General features: G+C 38.5%; 1 protein-coding gene across 2 annotated transcripts in view; it reads left to right on the top strand.

Moving 5' to 3' along the window:
* The first annotated feature begins 1,091 nt into the window (after positions 1-1,091).
* Positions 1,092-18,355, top strand: part of LOC103188818 (kinesin-1 heavy chain) — a 61,991-nt gene continuing 44,727 nt past the window's right edge. For both annotated transcript variants that reach the window (XM_007908937.2, XM_007908936.2), the window contains exons 1-2: positions 1,092-1,517; positions 17,385-17,472. In XM_007908937.2, coding sequence (XP_007907128.1) covers positions 1,392-1,517; positions 17,385-17,472 — 214 coding nt within the window. In that variant the 5' untranslated portion in view covers positions 1,092-1,391. The remainder of the gene's footprint in view (positions 1,518-17,384; positions 17,473-18,355) is intronic.

The following is an 18,355-nucleotide window of genomic DNA, read 5'->3' as shown; positions in this document are numbered from 1 at the left end:
GGGGAGTTACAGTGTTACCTTTTAAGAGGAAATTGGACAAATATTTGAAAAGGAGAAATATAAAAGGGTATGAGAATGGGAATAAACAGATAGCGTTTTTTAGAGCCAGCACAGGCACAATGGGATAAAATAGATTTTAACACGATTAGCAGAGATACTGAGGAAACTTGCCCGAGGTTTCGCCCTCTGCCGGGAATTGAACTCAGGTCTCTCACTTGCAAAGCGAGTGCTCTAACCACTGAGCTACAGGACTCCAGTATTATTATTATTATTCTCCCACAAGGCAGGGATCATTTCCAGGAACGTGAACGTGGGCAAACGTCCGGGCCTTTGAGGCCGTCGATTCGCAGTCGAGTATCGCGCCCGACCCAACGGCATTGCTGAGGCTGCGCCGGCAAAGCGACGGCAGAGTCGCAACGGAACTGCCTCGACGTCTCCCGTTGGGCCAATGCAACTCATCTCAGCCAAAGGAATCCCCTCCTCCCCCCACAGTGAGCTCAGCAGCCAAGCCAGGCACGTGCCTGCTTTGGGTCACGTGACAAGGCGGCGGTGGGGGGGCGGTCCCCTCCTCCATCGGACCGAACGCCGCGCCAGCCCCGCCGGCGAGGCCGAAATCTCGCGACGTTTGAGCCGCCGCGCATGATGATGTCATCCGTTCAGCGCATCCGCTGCCAGTGAGCGCCACGTGATTGCCATATCACCCACAATCCTTCCGGGCAGCGTCTCACTCGAGGAGCGAGGTCGCGGCGGCTCCTCCTCCTCCTGTGTCGTGGTTTCACGCCGCCTCCTTTATTACTTTATTCTCTCCCCTCCTGGCGAATGCAAGCACCAAGTCCCTTCCATTCCTCCTCCCGCGCTCGTTCTCTCTCTTTCTCTCTCACACACACACCACAACAAGAAGTGATTTTGTTCACGTGGCTTCCGGGTGTGACTCTTACACGCGAGATATTGGAAAGAGACGTTTGACTTGCGGTTACCGGGGCAGCGGCGCGCGCACGTCCTCCGCAGTGGTGACGTCACGAGGGGGTCGCGCCTGCGCGCTGGTGCCCATTCCCCTCCTCCCGCGGAGCCAGAGCGAGGCCGTGGCCCGGGCGCTCGCCGGTCTTTAATGGTGGCCATGTTGGATCGGAAGTGAAGGCGAAGAGGACAGAGGGGGGGAAAAAAAAGTGGCCGTCAGGAGCAGGACCACCTCCTCCACCACCTTCCTTCACCCCTTCAATTCCCTCTGCAGCCGGCGGAGGAAGCTTTTTATCGAAACGCCGGAGGGGGCGGGGGAAGCGCGAGACAAGACAAACACTAACGTGGAACCGTCTCAGATATCTTATTTATTGTTTTGCTGCTGATGCGGGTGAAAAGGAAATAACGACAGTTTTTTTTTAAAAAAAGGGACAATGGCGGACCCGGCGGAGTGCAGTATAAAAGTGATGTGCCGCTTCAGGCCGCTCAATAACTCGGAGGTCTGTCGAGGAGATAAAAATTCCTCCAAATTTCAGGGGGAGGACACGGTGTTGGTCGGGGTGAGTGGCCTTTTTTTTGTGTTCAGTGCTTGAGCTGTCACTGGTTTGACTCTCTCGGGGTTAATTTTATATACAGTGTCTTTAAGCTTTATCAGCACAGACAGTCCCCCATTTGCACTCACAGCTCGAGCTGTAATGCGGGGATGTGGTGCAGTGGGAGATGTGGGGGGTTTGGTTGAAGGGAGCTGTTGGGAGTAAAAATCCAGTGCGTTCATCTGTCAAGGCGTCACCCCGCTGTACGGTCCGCTTTAAAACTTCTCTAAGTCTGCTTCCTCCGTCCGCTTTACGTTTGATTTTTCGGTGGTTACACAGATTTTATTTCAAGCTTCCAGGTTGTTAGGAAATTGCCACGTTTCGCGTAAAAGCTCTAGCGTTTTCCTTAGTCCGCTGATGGAACCAAGTTTGGGTGGGGATGTTTCGTGAATGTAATGTGCATTTTCTCTTGTGAGTAATTATTTAGGGCTGGGAGGCGGGGTGGGCTATTAATACATTTGACAATTTTTTTTTGTTTAATTCTTTATTCCCCTCACCCGAAAGAAGCGTTAATTTGCAAGTGTCAGGAATTCTTCCGATGTTTGTAGTTTTAAATTGCCCAAGTTGAGTTTAATATCGAAGTTGCATGCTACGACTAGTTCAGGTATGATTCAAGTTTGGCTCTCAGATTGTTTCCCCACCCTGTTTGTTTGGGAGTCACTGGCATCTATTCTCTATTTTAGGGAGACTTTTTTTAAAAACATCTTTTGACCTTTATTTACTGGAGAACTGTTTGAATGTTAGGTTTAATAAGTCAAATGTTATCTGGTTTCGTTTTTGTTCATTGTATAGATAGAGCATCTTGGAAACTGGTTAGTTGAGTTCAAACGTAGAACGTTAATACTTTCCTGAGCTATGAGCACACATTATACAACCTTAGGAATATTAGCATCCTAGTACAATTACTCCCACATCTCTCAAAACACCGAGGTCATCTGTCTTCAATATATTTATTCTGGCTGCATCCTGTTATATTAAGTACTGTATATAAAAAATTAAGTAACCAAACTTTGACACTTCCCATTTACAAAAATTCGTAGCAACAGGTAGGGAAAATAGATTTGGACAGCTGTGTTTTTGGGACCATCATTTTTTCAATGGATAATTTACCACCAATAGTTTTATTTTGTTATGGCTAAAATTCAACACTAAGTAGTGAATTTTCTTGCACTTGTGTTTTCTGAAAACTTTTAGAGAAATAGGTAGTGTAGGAAAATGAGGGCTCTAGCTCCAAGATGATCCTTTCAAAAAGTACTTAAATATGATCTTAATCCATTTAGAACCTTCAAAATAAGTCGGCATGTTTCATAAAATGTACATTGGAACATATCTACATATGGTTGTTGTTGTTGGAAGTAGGAAAAGCTGAAAATAGTTTGTCCGTCTCTGCCCTAAACAAAATGAAAATGTCATGGATTATGTCAATAGCTGCAGTACAGTGCTCTTATTAACTCTAATTGGTCTATGATGTAATTGAAAATGATGTAGTTCAGAATGGCATAGTGTGGTAAACCCTGCATTAAGTAGCCCTGACAAGTAGCTTCTTAACTATTCCTGTATAATGAGGGTCAGGGTGTGCTTTGAAAAGTAGTTTGGGAGCACATGTGTTGCAACAGTCTCAAGGTTTTAGTGATTATGGTATGTTAAAAGAATCTTTTCACAGAGGAAAAACTTGGTGGTGTAGTGACTTCAATTTCTACAATGCTTTCACCTCTGAATTTTATGTTTAGATCTATCTTAGAATGATGAGTCTTCTTTCCCCTTGTAGTCAACAGAGAATTTTTTCCCATCATTCTGGACTGGATTTAAACCTCGAGTCCCACAAGTGAAAGAAATCCCACTGTTTAAAAATTGCTTCAGGCAAGTGTACTTCTAACTAAATACAGAAAGAATGTGTTGGCCAGGCTTCAGATGTAATCAGTGGTTGGAACTAAAATATGAATTGTATGATCTTCTGTGTCACTAACATATTACTTAACTCTTTTGCTAAGAGTATCAACATACCATCTAAAAATGTATGTTCCAGACCTTCTCCTACTGTGCTGACATTTGCCAGACATGGTTCCTTCACATTAGAAACAACAAAATTGGCCCTGAAGGTGATTGTTTCTTCAGGGTTCACGCTGGACAATTTATTCAGTAGGCAATTTATTCTGCGCCTCATCTTTTTAACCTGTAAGTGGGCTATTTGGTATCTGCAAGTCATTATTGTAGTAATAAAATTGTAATATTGTAGTAATAAAATCTTTGCATATGATATAAGCATTTTATCATGTCATTGAGGCGTGTCAAAATGCTTTGTGATAAAGTGAAGTGACTGTATTTTTTGTGGGCAAATTTGCACAAAACAAACCACTTATGGTCATTAAAAACTGCTGACACTAGAAAACCTATGTAGGAAATGGCAATCTGTAAATATCAGCATGAGCTACATTTTTAATGGTGGCTTAAATTTAATTTAACATAGTACCATACTGTTTTGTTTTAGTGGTAAAATTTAAATCAAACTTAACTCAAACAAAATCAAGCCCACAGTTCATCAATCGCTTTTCTCTGTATATTACGCAATTGTGTCTTATACTCATTCTTATCCGCCCATCAATGAAAGAAAATTGCTGTGATTGTTAAACGCAGGTCTTGAAGTGTATGATGAAGACTTAATTGACACATGATGTAATTTGTATTCTATGAACAAGTTGCTTGGAAACATGAAATTGGATGTTTCCTGCAAAATGCCTAATTTCCTGCTTCAGTCTGCTGGATTATGAATGTTTACTGGGTGGGTTGAATATTTATTTGATTTTTATGGGCGGGGGGAATAAACCTTTGTATTTTCTAGTTAGTTGCCATTTCAAGTCCTGTGTTGGGTTTCATGTAACTTCATATATTTTATTCGTCTGGTGAGTCCTCCCCTCCATTTTTTCTTTCACTCTGTTTCTGCTGAGGATGATTTGTGTTGCTTTATTAGCCTCTCTCTCTCTCTCCTCTTTGGTGCAGTACCTACCCTCTTTCAAAACCACAGTCAGCATCCTCCTTAAACTCTCACTTATGATAGTAATAAACCTTGCATTTGAATATAGCGCCTTTCATGTCTTCTCAACGTCTCAAAGAGCTTCACAGAATATGCTGTAAAGTGAATTGACAGTATATTTTGTGGGCGAAATGCGGCAGCCAATTGCGCACAGCAATTCTTGACCTTCCAAGCACTCCAGATACCAAAACATCTTCAACTTGCCCTTCCTCTCCCACCACTCCCTCTTTGAGCCCCTCCAATTCCATTTCCAGCTAACCACTCCATCTTTCTCCACTATCTTTCCTCCTTGCTCCACCTCCATAGCTTTGTCCTTCCTGAGATTTCACCCTTACTTATCCCAACGACTTCACTTTGTCTGTCTTACCCCTGCATAATCACGTGTGGCATTGCTCAGGCTACACCCTCCATCCTACTCTTGCTTGTTAGGTATCAAGTTCGCGATGAGTTCTAACTTGTGGACTATCACTTGCTCAGCTTTCCCTCATTTCTGCACCACTTCTTTCATAAACTCTCCCGGTGGCTGCAGAGACCTTCATCACCTCTACGCACATCTATTCCACAGTCCTGTAAACCAGACTCCCCAGTTCCTCCCTACATAAGCTACAGACCACCCCCATCTTATGGCTTCACTGATTCCCAATCAGTGGATTGAATTCAAAATCCTAAGGCTTCTTCAAACTCTTCCACTAGCCTCCACCCTACACGTGTGACGTCTTGCAAAACTTGGTATTCCCTCCATTCAGCAAGTACTGGCCTGTTTCATGTCCTCTGCCCAATTAATCCACCCACCCATTGCTGTGCGAGCTTTCTGCCATTTTGCCCCTGCTCTATGGAATTACATTTTGGAGACCTTCACCCCTTCCCTTCACATCTTCAAAACTTATCTTAAGATCTATTGTCCACCTGATATGAAAGGTGCTATATAAATGTCATTGTTGTTTGTGAGCCGGTGGTATAGACTGGTATCTCACAAAGTCGTTTTTCATATATGAGTCTAGATGGACAGAATCAGCAGGATGTATAAAGGACGAAGCCTCATTGTAATACCCCACAGTTACCCTGCCAAAGATCTTCCAATCGAATAGATACCTTGGACTCAAATTTGACCTTTCTTGCCCCTGGCTCTACAATGCAGTTTGCATTTATCCACATTTAAATTACATTTGATCCAAAATGATCTGTTCATTTGTAAGAAAAAGGCAACATATTACACTATAAGTTCCTAATTTTAGGCATGCAAGCTGAATTTTAGACATTTCCTCACACGGGCGTAGATAATTGATGGATGAACACTTCCTAGTGACCATTTATGGTGTGATTTTGGCAGATTGCCTGTCTTACCTTTCAACGAGGAAATTATGCACAACTTGGAAAGACATTTTTTAAAAATTTGATAGAAACAGCTTGTATGTAAAGAAAAGATGCTTTATCTCAGTTTTGACACTGAGTTAATTTTTGAAGATAATTAAACGTTAATAAATTGATCTATTAGATCAATAGCTAGAAGATTTATTTTCAAAAGTATATGCAACAGCATGTAGACACGGTTAGGGTCTGATTTAAATGTTCTAAAGCCAGTGTAATACTTTCTCCAGTTTGAGCAATCATCAATTTAATCTTTTAGCAGTGGTAAATGATAAGAAACTCTTTTTGGCTAGAACACTGAAAACATGTATTCACATCTGTGGGGTGTAGAACCTTGTCTTAGTTTGTAGTTGGAAAGGTCTATCCTCAAAGGGAAAAATTCTGCTGTTGATTGTATATGTGGAGTCCTTTAGCTCAGTGGTTAGAGCACTCGCCTTGCAAGCGAAAGGCCTATGTTCGATTCCCGGCAGCGAGAAATGTTGAGCAAGTTTCCTTACTCCAGACTCCTAACGGTAAGTAAGAACCTGGTAGTTAGTCGATTGGCGGATTGCTTTTTCGGTGGTAATAATTCCTTTTTTTAAAAAAATAATAAATTGGTCACTTCAATCCACGATTGTTTGTATGACACTGCTGTATGCAATTGGCTGCCGCATTTCGCCCACAAAATATACAGTTAATTCACTTTACAGTTTATTCTGTGGAGCACTTTGAGACATCTTATAATATAATAATAATCCTTGCATTTGATATAGCACTTTTCACGTCTTCTAGACGTGACTGTATCTTTGTGGGCGAAACTCGGCAGCCAATTGCGCACAGCAGTGTCCCACAGACAGTCGTGGATTGAAGTGACCAATTTATTATTGCTTTTTTTTCTTGAGGGATTATTATCAGGTGTGTGGAGTAAGGAAACTTGCCCAAGGTTTCACCCTGCTGGGAATCAAACCCAAGTATTTCGCTTGTAAGGCAAGATAAGGCACTATATCAAATGCAAGTATTATTATTAATCAAATCAGAAGTTGCATTAAAAATCTTGAATTTTAATCTAATGTGTTGTAGAATAACCAAAATGTAAATACTACATGATATGAAATTATTGATTTAACATTTTTTAAGTGGGTTCATGTGTACAAAAACAATCTGAAGTGAACTTTTGAATATTTATGTGGTTTTACTGTTCCTTTCTTTTCTGTAAACATTCCAAAAGTAATTCTGATGGGAACCATTTTTTTCAGTTACCCATATGTTAAATATAGTTTAAATAAATTCACTTGAATGAAAAACATTTTTAGCAAGTAGGCATTGAAAAAATGTGATGAAGTTTTACATTTTAATAGAACAATTTGTTTTTAAAATTACAAGTTATAATATACTAACTTTAAACTTTTCAAGTATAGGATTTAGTTGAAGGTTGAAGGTAAACGTAATTTGAGGTGGGGTGAAAAGTTTGATCAAATTGGATTAGGCAGTAGATTATTGACTATTTTACAAAGCGTCACTGCTTTATATGGATAAAGGACCATTAACGTATTTTTCTGAACCAATTCTCACCAATAAGTATCCCTTTTCCCCAGTGTGGTTAAAAAAAATTGATCTAATTATAACTTTTAAAATTTAAATTTGTCATTCCCTTTGTTTAATGAATGTGAATTCATGGTACCAAGGCCTATTACAGGTTTGGGGGGATTGGTTGTTTATTAAATTACTTTGAAATTAAGTGGGGTTAATTTGATCTATTTATCCAATAGTGATTTTTCTAAAAAAGCAAATGCACCTTGCACTCTGGTATATTTTCATCTATCATGTTGAAATGCTAGTTGACTCATATTTTGCGGCTTTTTAAAAAAAAAAAAAATTTTTAGATGCTATTTTTGGATGGAGACTTATTTGGTGAAAGTTATAGGGCTGATAATTCCTAGCAGCGCAATAATCATAGGATCATAGAATCGTACGGCACAAAAAGAGGCCATTCGGCCCATCAAGTCTGTGCTGGCTCTTTGAAAAGAGCAATGTAATGTCAACCCCACTCCCCAGCCCTTTCCCCATAAACCTGCAAACCCGTCCTCCTCAAATACCCATCCACTGCGTTTTTAAAAGTAGTTATCGAATTGGCCTCGACCACCCTTTCAGGCAATGCGTTCCAGATTCGAACAACTCCCTGCGTGAAAAAAATTCTTCTCACCTCCCCTCGGCTTCTTTTAGATATTATTTTGAATCTGTGACCTCGAGTCACCGACACACCCACCAGTGGAAACAGTTTTTCCTTTTCTAACCTATCAAATCCCCTCATGATTTTGAAGACCTATATTAGGTCTCCTCATAATCTTTTCTGCTCCAATGAGAATAATCCTCACCTCTCGTGCCTTTCCTCATAATCAGGGTCCCTCATTCCTGGTTCCCTCCTTGTAAATCTCCTCTGCACCCTTTCCAATGCCTTAACATCCTTCCTATAGTGTGGTGCCCAGAACTGGGCGCAGTATTCTAACTGAGGCCTAACCAGTGTTTTTTATAGGTTAATCATAACCTCATGACTCTTGTACTCTGTGCCCCTATTTATAAAGCCTAGTGCCCCACATGCCCTTTTTACAGCTTTATCTACCTGTCCTGCCACCTTCAAGGATTCATTTACCTGAACCCCCAGGTCTCTCTATTCTTGCACCCCCCTTAAGATTGTATTACCAGCCTATATTGCCTCCCCTCATTCTTTCTACCAAAATGCATTACCTCGCATTTCTCCACATTGAAATTCATCTGCCAATAAGTCTTAAATTCAGAGGAAGAAAAACATGTATGACTATCAGAAAGATTAGAGCAATACTGATTATAGTGTCAATAAATTAAATCAAAAAGATTGCAATGGTGAAAAAAGTATTTAAGATATGAAGGAGAGGGGATTACGAGAAGTGCAGGTTCATGTATAGTATAAACAGTAGTATAAACAGAGGTGCAGTCGAGTTGGACAGACAGACTAACTCCTTTCCAGAGAGAAGCTAGATGAGCCTTTTCCGGATTTAGGAAAACCACCAGCCTCCAAACAATTGCATTTGTATAGAGGCAAAACTCTTTTAAAACTAGAACTTTACTTCCTGCCTCGAAACGTAGAAACAAAGTAAACATTCCAAACCAGGAATAACTAGATGTTAATCACAATATCAATTCCCCACAACAGTAACTTTGTATATATGGCACCTCATCATAAATAGCTTTCTATATCCAATGTGTAACAGTGAACAGTTAATAAATTGTGCAGCTGAAACTTGTATACCAGAAAGTTTTGGGGTTTAATACTGAGTTTGTGCTGAGTTATTGAATCACTGATATTGTAGGATCGCCATGGACAGCACAGCACGTCTGTCTTTGCAGCATTGTTTCAAAATGAAACGTTGACGTGGTTTGAGTTATGTTCATCTTTTCCAAGCCAATGGTATCTAGGAAACAAGCTTGTTATTCTTGTTTTTAATTCTTCTTATGCTGAAATCTGAGCTGAGCTAATAATAATGGATAGGGAGGAGAAGAAAAATGCTTCTCCCTCCTAGATTAGTGTTGGGATATGCTTCTACATGGAGTGCAGTGGTTACTAATTTCAAAGCAGCAGTACTGGTGCACACTGCTGAGATTTCAAGCTCCTCAGTGATGGGGCAAAACTGAACTTGCAATCAGCCTATTGGAACTCTCCAGTGATCAGTTTCCTAAATTTTCTGGCCTAGTTCAAATGGTTTTTACTGCGTGTAAATATTTATGTAAGAAAGGAAGTGACTTCCTGTACATGTTAAAAAGGATACTTCGGTTTAGAAAATGTGGAGAAAATGCTTGCCCCCCCCCCTTGGCAAGGGGAAATGGTTATTTCTCTTCTTGTCCCTAAAGATTTATTTATGGTTTGGGAAGAAAACTGATGGAACAGAAAATAAACACAAACTAAATTGAATTGGGGTGCATGTCTAAACTTAATAAAAGTAAATATTAACTCAGGTGATAAAGTTCTTTCATTTGACAGGACAATATTAATTCTATACTTCAAACATAATGGACAGAATAGTTATAAGAAAGGAAACTGATTGCAAAGAAAAAAAGTTTGTGGAAATTGGTATAAAACAAATGCCCTGATAGCGTTCTCAATGTAAATTGCATAAATGCCTAATTGGTTTTTGTGGTGATTCCAAATTGCATTTGAGGTGCAAAATAATGTACAAAAATCTCATTCCATGATAGCAGTATGGATTGCTGACATTCAGAGTCCATTACTTTGCTTAAATTCTTTTTTCAAGCTTTTTTTCCTTCAAATTAGAGAAGGGAATTAAATACATTCTGACAAATTTACTTTCAACTCTTTCTGTTTTTAAACCTTAAAAATTTGAAATTCCTCACAGCCAATTACCTAAATTCACATTCCCTCAAGAGGTGCTGTTTTAGACATAAGATCCTGCTAATCTTGCTGGATAATGCACAGATAGTTAAGGGAGTGAGTGGTGGGACTTGGTCTTATATTTTGTGGTTTATAGGAGGTGTTTAAAATCAGCCTCTGTAAGATTCTCCAAGTCAATCTTTTTCCCTCCTTTCTCCAGCATGTATACGAACATTGGACACTTTAGAACTGTTGATGTGAAAAGCACTATATAAATGTAAACTTATATTGTATAGAACTGCACTGCAGGATGTGTTGGTGCCTTGAGTTGAAGAGAGATTTTTATATTGGCATTTTTAGTTTGAGAGTGAGATTAAGCAAAGGTAATCGATAAAATCTTGAACCTTTTGTGGATTGTATGACTCAGCCTGGTTTGCAAAGTTCAGCTATTTTTTGAATGATTAACTCCTGTGAGGCTATAGGCATTGCTCATATAGTTGTTAAACTGAAGGCAAAATACTGCAGATGCTGGAAATCTGAAATAAAAACAGAAGTTGCTGGGAACACTCTGCAGGTCAGAGTATGGAGAGAGGAAACTGCATTAACGTTTCAGGTCAATGATCTTTCATCAGAATTTCTGATGAATGACTTCTGTTTTTATTTTTGGTTGTCATACTGGATGTTTCCCATATAAAAGTAGAATAATTTATTAAAGACAAGATATTTTGCATATGGATTAAACTAAGCAGTGTGTGGAAGAATTATTTTCCATAAAAAGGCAAAGATTTGCATTGCCTTTAGAAGTAAAATGCTTCTTTCCTATGCCAGAGCCTTGGAAGCTGCAGGTAAGATGCCTGTTGCTTTGTCTATAAGGTATTGTGTTGGACTGAAAGATCTCATGACATTAACACAGACTTTGAAGTTAGTTATTCTGAGAATTGGTTGATAACTGTAGGTTTTAAGCATACATACATTTCACATGGTGGAGAAATATTCTCATCAAAACGAAATGAGTTCAGTACGGAGGATGTAAACTGCTGGTACAAAGTACTGATGTTCAGTTTATATTTTGATTGGTCCTCATTTATTAATTTACCCATATCATTTCTGCAAGGATTATTTGTGCAAGGATTACAGTCTAGCTGTTTCTGAGCAACAACACAGCTAACCTTAATTTTATTCTTACCCATGGCTCAGAGATAACCTGAGACTGACTGTCCTGATTGTATTGCTTTAGTAATATCTACATACTGCATTTATCATCTGTGATACCAGTGTTTTCTGTTGTGTAAATATGGATTGCAGACCAATGCAGGGTAGTAAATCTGTAGCTGCCACCAAGTTGGGGGGAGATCTGTGGAATCGGAGGATCCAGCAAAGATCTTGCAAAGAGAGCTTGATAGGCTATCTTAGGCAGATAACTGGCAAATTAAGTTTAATACTGATAAATGCAAAGTAGGATCCAAGAATAGGAAACATGAGCACTCCATGGATGGGATTGAATTTGCCAAGGAGGATGCTGCAAGAGATCTAGGGGTGTTAGTTGATCTGTCGCTCACTGTGTTAAAATGTGTGAGGCATCAATAAAGAAGGCAAAGAGGTGTTGGGTTGTGTTGCTAAATCAATTGAGTTTGGATTCTCAGACGTCATACTCAGGCTCTGATCAGATTGTACCTTGAATACCCCATCCAGTCACTATGACATAAAGTGGCTAGCCAGCCCCCAGAGATAGTGCAAAAGAGAGCTACGAGGGTGATCCCCAGTGTTGGAGGAATGAACTACAAGCAACAATTAGGCAAGTTAGTCTTGAGGACTAATCAGAGGGGACCTCATAGAAGTGATTAAAATTTTGAATAGGGTTTAATAATAATAATCCTTGCATTTGGTATATATCTCATCGCTAAGATGTTTCAAAATATGTATTTTGTGGGCAAAATTGTAAATGTTAAACCCAGATCAATAGGGTGTATCATGAGGACATGGGTTTAGAGCTGTAAAGGGCAATTTCAGAACTGATACTAGGATGTTTTTCCTTACACAGAAGGTAATCAGTAACTGGAACAGGATGCCAGGAAATAAGGTAGAGGCCAGGGCACTAGACTCTTTTAAAAAGCATCTTGATGCAGTGATGAGGGGATGGCGGGGTACGCGTTCTGGATAGATGAGATTGGATGAGCCATAGGGCCTTCTTCAACCAGACCGATCTTGTGATGTTTGTTCATATTTCCATAGATTGGTTTATTCAAATGTTCTTGATTCAACATTGGCTAGTTTCCTGATACTGTATTAATTGGCTTAAGTGTAGATAGATGGAATCGACAAACATTAGTTTGTATTGCCTTTTACCTTTTCCCTTTCCCTAATATAAATACTTTGCCCAGTAATGCAGTTGCCAACTAATAAATGTAAACTAATAATAGAAAAACTATATTTAGGTACTTGTATAAAACTGAATCACTAAATGAGTTGCTTCTGTACATGTTTGTAAATAGGCTTAATGTCTTGATCATTCAAACACAGTCAATTTGAATTGTTACACCAAGTATTTATAATCGGATAGTGAATTGGCTGATTCTAGTCATATCTATTGTGAATTATTTTTATAACCTGATTGAGGAAGGGCTTTTATACATGCTAGAGTCGGGGATAACCATCTACCTCAGTATGAGTGAAAATTAAAATTTATATGAATTGCCTTATTTTAAAATGGTTAGGTTTGCATTACTCCTGATGATGGTATCCTAAAGAAAGTTTCTGATTGAAGTTATTGATATACCACTTTTGAATATGAATTTTTTTTTGCACATTTTGTTTAAACAACTTCAATGTTGATTTTAAAAAATGTGTTTTAAAAAAAATCTTTGCTGCAATATTCTGAACCAAAAAAGGCATTGTCACTCTACACTGATGTCAGGAACGTCAAAATGAAAGGCCAAGGGCATTTGTCATAGCTTATAATAGAGTTTGAAGAACATCATTCTTTTCAGAATTAGGCCAATTAGCGTTGTCAGGATTATGCTTACTGTAGATTGAAATGAATATTTATGAGTCAGATGAAATGGCTTGTTTACAGATGTCTTTGAACCTGCAGCACCAGTGAGAATTAAGATTTGTTCGAGTATACTTTTCCAGCCTAACATGTCATAAAAAATATTTAGCGTGTCAAATAATAGCAATTTTGAAACCGTATCAACTTTTTTTCTATCGGAAGACTGTTTTGATAACACGAGCCTCTATACTGTATATATTTTTAATAACCTATAAAGCCATGTTTCTGCACTATTTTAAGTAATTACCATGATGTACAAACCAATATTAATGACCCTTTTTGATGGTAAGCGGAGTCTCCTTGGAGCTGAACTAGCTCCAAGTTTTTGTTGATGACAGCACAGGCAGGTGAGCTTATCGGCAGAACTTGGAAGGGCAGACCAATCATTGGGGGGGCAGGGATTCTTAGAACGTAGCTTCCGTTAACCCTACAAGCTAAATCCCAAATGGGAAGGGAGGTCCTAGTTGGACAAGCAGCAGAAAAGTTTGACAGGCAGTGCTCTCATGGCAAGCTATACAGTTTTACTGCTGGTGTACATTCATTCCAACTATCTTATTTCTAGAATTTCCATGTGTAGGTGGGATGCATGAAATTCTCAGTTTGGTTTGGATACTCTTAAGAATGGTGATGGGATCCGATTGTGTCAGATTCCCGGCTGTTGGAAGTTCCAAGTGGTCTAAGGATAGATGGGCACTATGTCAGATGATGGAATTATCATTTAGATCCATGACTTGGTTTATCTGACACTTAATCTAATTATATACTGTAGTGTAGATGAGACTGTACAGCTGTTACATACAGAGGGATGAAGAATTGCAATAGTTCTTCCTTACAGACATTATTACAATTACAAATTGGTAATTGGTCAATTGGTTTTGGCAGTTTGTCTTCCAGTATTGACACAGTATTTTCCTTGGGTGTCTTCTTTCAATGTCTAAATGTACACTTTGTAGCACAGGTTACTGGATAGTGATCAGGAACTGAAGGATTGCCTGTTTTCTCCTTTACCCCTCCACCCCCCCGCCTCTCTAACTTCATGGGCATCTGAAATTAATTGTGGCACCCTGGTTGACTTAGCTGTCTAAGATCAGTTAACTTGGCACAGATGATTTGAAACAGTAACTCTTCCACTCTGTGCTGCTGCTCTTAGCAGAACATTTATCCACATAGTCATTGGAAGTCTAGAAACCTAATTGTACATGGAAGTGTGAGATAACTATCTGATATTGTTGAGTGGATAACTAGACTTTTTTTTAACATTTCTAAATAATTACTGTATAATGGCTCTAATTGGAGCATGGTTTTGTGTTTGCGCTATTAAAGGTTTTTTTGCATTAAATTTAAAGAGCACATAAAAATAAATTTACTACTCCTTGTGAGAGTCGCAGTATACCAAGGAACGTTTGATGACAGACCAGTCAGCCAGGACTTGGAGGGGCATTACTGGGGGCAGTGATTCTGCAAATCCAAATTCCTGATGGGTGGGATGGTCTGAGCTGGACAAGTATTGGGCACTTGGCAGACAGTATTCACAATGGCAAGCTATGTAGTTTTAGCTGGTTAAACTTCAACAGTTCCCCACTGCATCTGGGGTCCTCAAGCCTTTGCTTTTATTAACATGTACTTTGAGATGCCTCAATGATATGATAGAGCCTATATCAAATGTAAGGATTATTATTAATACTTTCTGGAATAAGTAAGCAGAGCATTCACTTCATTTCTGATGCAGGGAAAGTCATATGTTGGTGAAATGCATATCTGGTTTGGAATTTTCAAGCATGGCAGTGCATTCTACATGTGTCAGTTCACCTGATTGACCGAAAAAGGATACCGATTGCCCTTTATCAAAATATCTTGACAAAATGTTTTTGTTACTGATTTAATCCATATCAACCTTTGCACAGAGGTATGTTTCTTTGTTCACTGAGCAATATATAATGACATACAGAAATTGTCACATGGCTAAATCAAACAAGCTGAGTCCTTTTTACGTAGTTACGTAGCCTAATTACGTAGCTAAGTCTTGGGCTCAGATGCACATTAGGAAAATCCCATAATCGTAACATCATGAAGTTGACAAAATAACTCGCACATGTTTTGTGAAGGCCAATTCATATACAGTACTTTCAAAGTACAGTAAAACTCACTTTCTAAATATCTTTATAAATTCTAAGCTGTACAGCTACCTGAATCCCATTAAGTTTCCTCCGAACATTTTACAGAAATGAGGGAGTTTAAACTGCAAATAATCCAGCATTTAGAGGAATACTGGTTTTGTTCCAGACTAGTAATTTTGAGTGGCACCTATTTTTAAATGACTTGTTTCTCTTTACCTTCTGTTTCCTCTCTTCTTTTCCACGCCCTCTTCCCATTCAAAGGCTTCATTTTAGGTGAAGGTGTAGTATGGATGTGCTGTACTATGGAGTACGTCCCATCAGCAGACATGTTTTTGCATGCTAATTGGGAGTGGCATTCTTCATTGTTAATAGCATTGCAGCTCAACAATAATTAAAATAGCTACTCACAATTGTGTCCGAAGTGCTGAAAACGCTCCTGTCCAGAATATGTTCTGTAGGAACCCATTTATCAGTGCCTTTGTTACATCTGCTTATCTAAAATGAGTAAATTATACAGATAACTGTAGATTGTGCTTTGCCTGTGCTTGTTCCTGTGAAGTACAGAGGATGTTTGTTACATTGTGACATTGACATTAAGTTGCAGCTCTTTGCAGTCTGACCTCTTATATCCTGAATCCCCAACTAGTGATAGCAATCAAAGATGACATTATCCAGCTATCTTTCCCTGAAACGCTTCAACATTTTTCACAATGGATGCAGTATATTTCCAAATGCATACATTATAAATTCCAATGTTTGTCACTTGAGTTATACAGATGTTGTGAAATGGATATTAAATGGGATATTTAGCTTTCTTGCCTCATCTTGACACACTGGAAGCTAACATTATTAGTACAGGTCCTTGGTTTCCATGATAGTTTAAGGGCTTGAGCCATTGTCTCTTCTCTATTCTCATAATTGACTTCTATTAACATCTGGACAGAGCAAATACGTGTTGGGTTGATGCAAGTTCAATGCATATTTAATGCAATCTGTTCTTGAAGGGAGGTTATACCAGGAGCATTTTGACTGAAGAGAAACTGAAATTCAGTAAACCTTTGGGTTACAACTAGAACTGTATTTTTTCTGTGATGAACTTTAGGGAAAATGGGAAATGTTTTTTTTAAGAATATCACAAAATTGTGCTCATTTAACTGCCAGTTAGTTGGTATGCTGTTATCATGGCGAGAATATCATTTAGCATTATTAACCAGAGTAAACTGAATTCTAAATTGGTAAAATCTCTGATAAAAGTATGTGTGTGCGTGCGTTGCATAAACCACCTTGAGCTTTAAACAATGTGCCTTTGATGTTCCACATAATGAGCCAAGAGGATGCAACTTGCTAAAAGTGATGTAATTGGATAACAATTCTGCATTTCTGACATTGATAAGATCTGAAGGCCTTTCTTGCTCATCATGTAATGTAGAATTTTTAAAGACACTTTGACTAGGACTTGGGCAGAACCACATTGACAACCCAGATGAATTATGCAGTGAAATTGTGTATCTTTTCAGAACTGCACTGTTGGAATATTGCCATAGGAGTTATATTGGTGATCTGTTTTTCCTTATTCTCATAACAGCTGATTATTGTATTATCTGGCTTCTTGTGATTTTGGATGGTTGATCAGATAATGTTTGCTGATCATATTTTTCAATATAGTCAGTAAATTAATTGATTGAACTTGGGAAGGTTACCTTATAGCATGCCATAATAGTTCTTTGTTTTTACAGTTTATTTTGCTAATTCCATATTTGTTCCTTTGTTTTTGACCTACTATAATTGCATTTTCCACTGTTCCAGATTTATTGGGAAATGAATCTGGCACTAGACTAGTTCAAGTGGTCACTTGTGGTTTTTGTATTTAAAATTTTGTTGTTGTTCAAATCAATCTTCTGAACTAATTCAAAATGTTCTTTTTCAGGGCAAGTCTTATGTGTTTGACCATGTTTTCCAACCAAATTCATCACAAGAACAAGTGTACAATGCCTGTGCAAAAAATATTGTCAAAGGTGGGTCAAATTAATGAAAAATTTCTTTTATGATAAATTTCCCTTTTTGGAATTGGCTGAATTTTGAGTTGCACAATATATTATTGCATCTAGGTAGTGCAAGGTGCTTGGCAAAAATATACCAAGGAATAAACAATGGAGATATTGATTTCACTATTCATAGGACTGATATTTTGCATGTGGAAATATACATTTTACATATCAAACATTTTACATATCAAACAATGAACTGGAAGACCCATGTTTGGAAAGCTACTGGAAGGATTTATGCCACATTTACACTGCGGGTTGGTCAACAACACATCTCCTGCTGTCAAGGGCAGACAATTTAAAAATTAGTAAATTACCCTGAGTCGTCTGACAGAATCTTTTTTGACTGTCAAATTTATTTTCTCATTGCGGCTTATGCTCAGAGGCAACAGCAATGACATTATAGGCATCACGAGACTTCAATTGTAGAGGATAGAACCCACAATTTTCTGCAAAGCCCAAGAACAGTCCCCCACAATATTTGGAAAATATTTCCGCACTTTTCTATTGGCCCGGCTTATGAGTTATATAATAACAAACCTTGGGATAGCAACATGTAGAGATGTTGTCAGCCTATTGATATGAAATATTTTCAGATTTAGACAATACATGGTGACCCAAATGAAGACCATTAGTGCATTATAAATGGTGTAAAATGGATTGAATACAAGAGTGTTATTTAACTGAAGAGCTCAATTGAAGTTTGAATTGCTTGAGATTCAGGATTATCTGAAATAGTGTACTCTTTCAACTATTTGTTAAACGTATATCCTATTTTAGGCAACTTTTCTACATCATATTTTAACATGCTGTAATCTTGTGGTAATAGTTTCATTGCTTCAGTGTTCTGGTA

The sequence above is a fragment of the Callorhinchus milii genome, unplaced genomic scaffold (assembly GCF_018977255.1).
Source record: "Callorhinchus milii isolate IMCB2004 unplaced genomic scaffold, IMCB_Cmil_1.0 Scaffold2, whole genome shotgun sequence".
Classification (NCBI taxonomy): Eukaryota; Metazoa; Chordata; class Chondrichthyes; order Chimaeriformes; family Callorhinchidae; genus Callorhinchus; species Callorhinchus milii.
The sequence above is the reverse complement of the archived record's forward strand: the minus strand, read 5'-3'. Positions and strand labels throughout refer to the sequence as shown.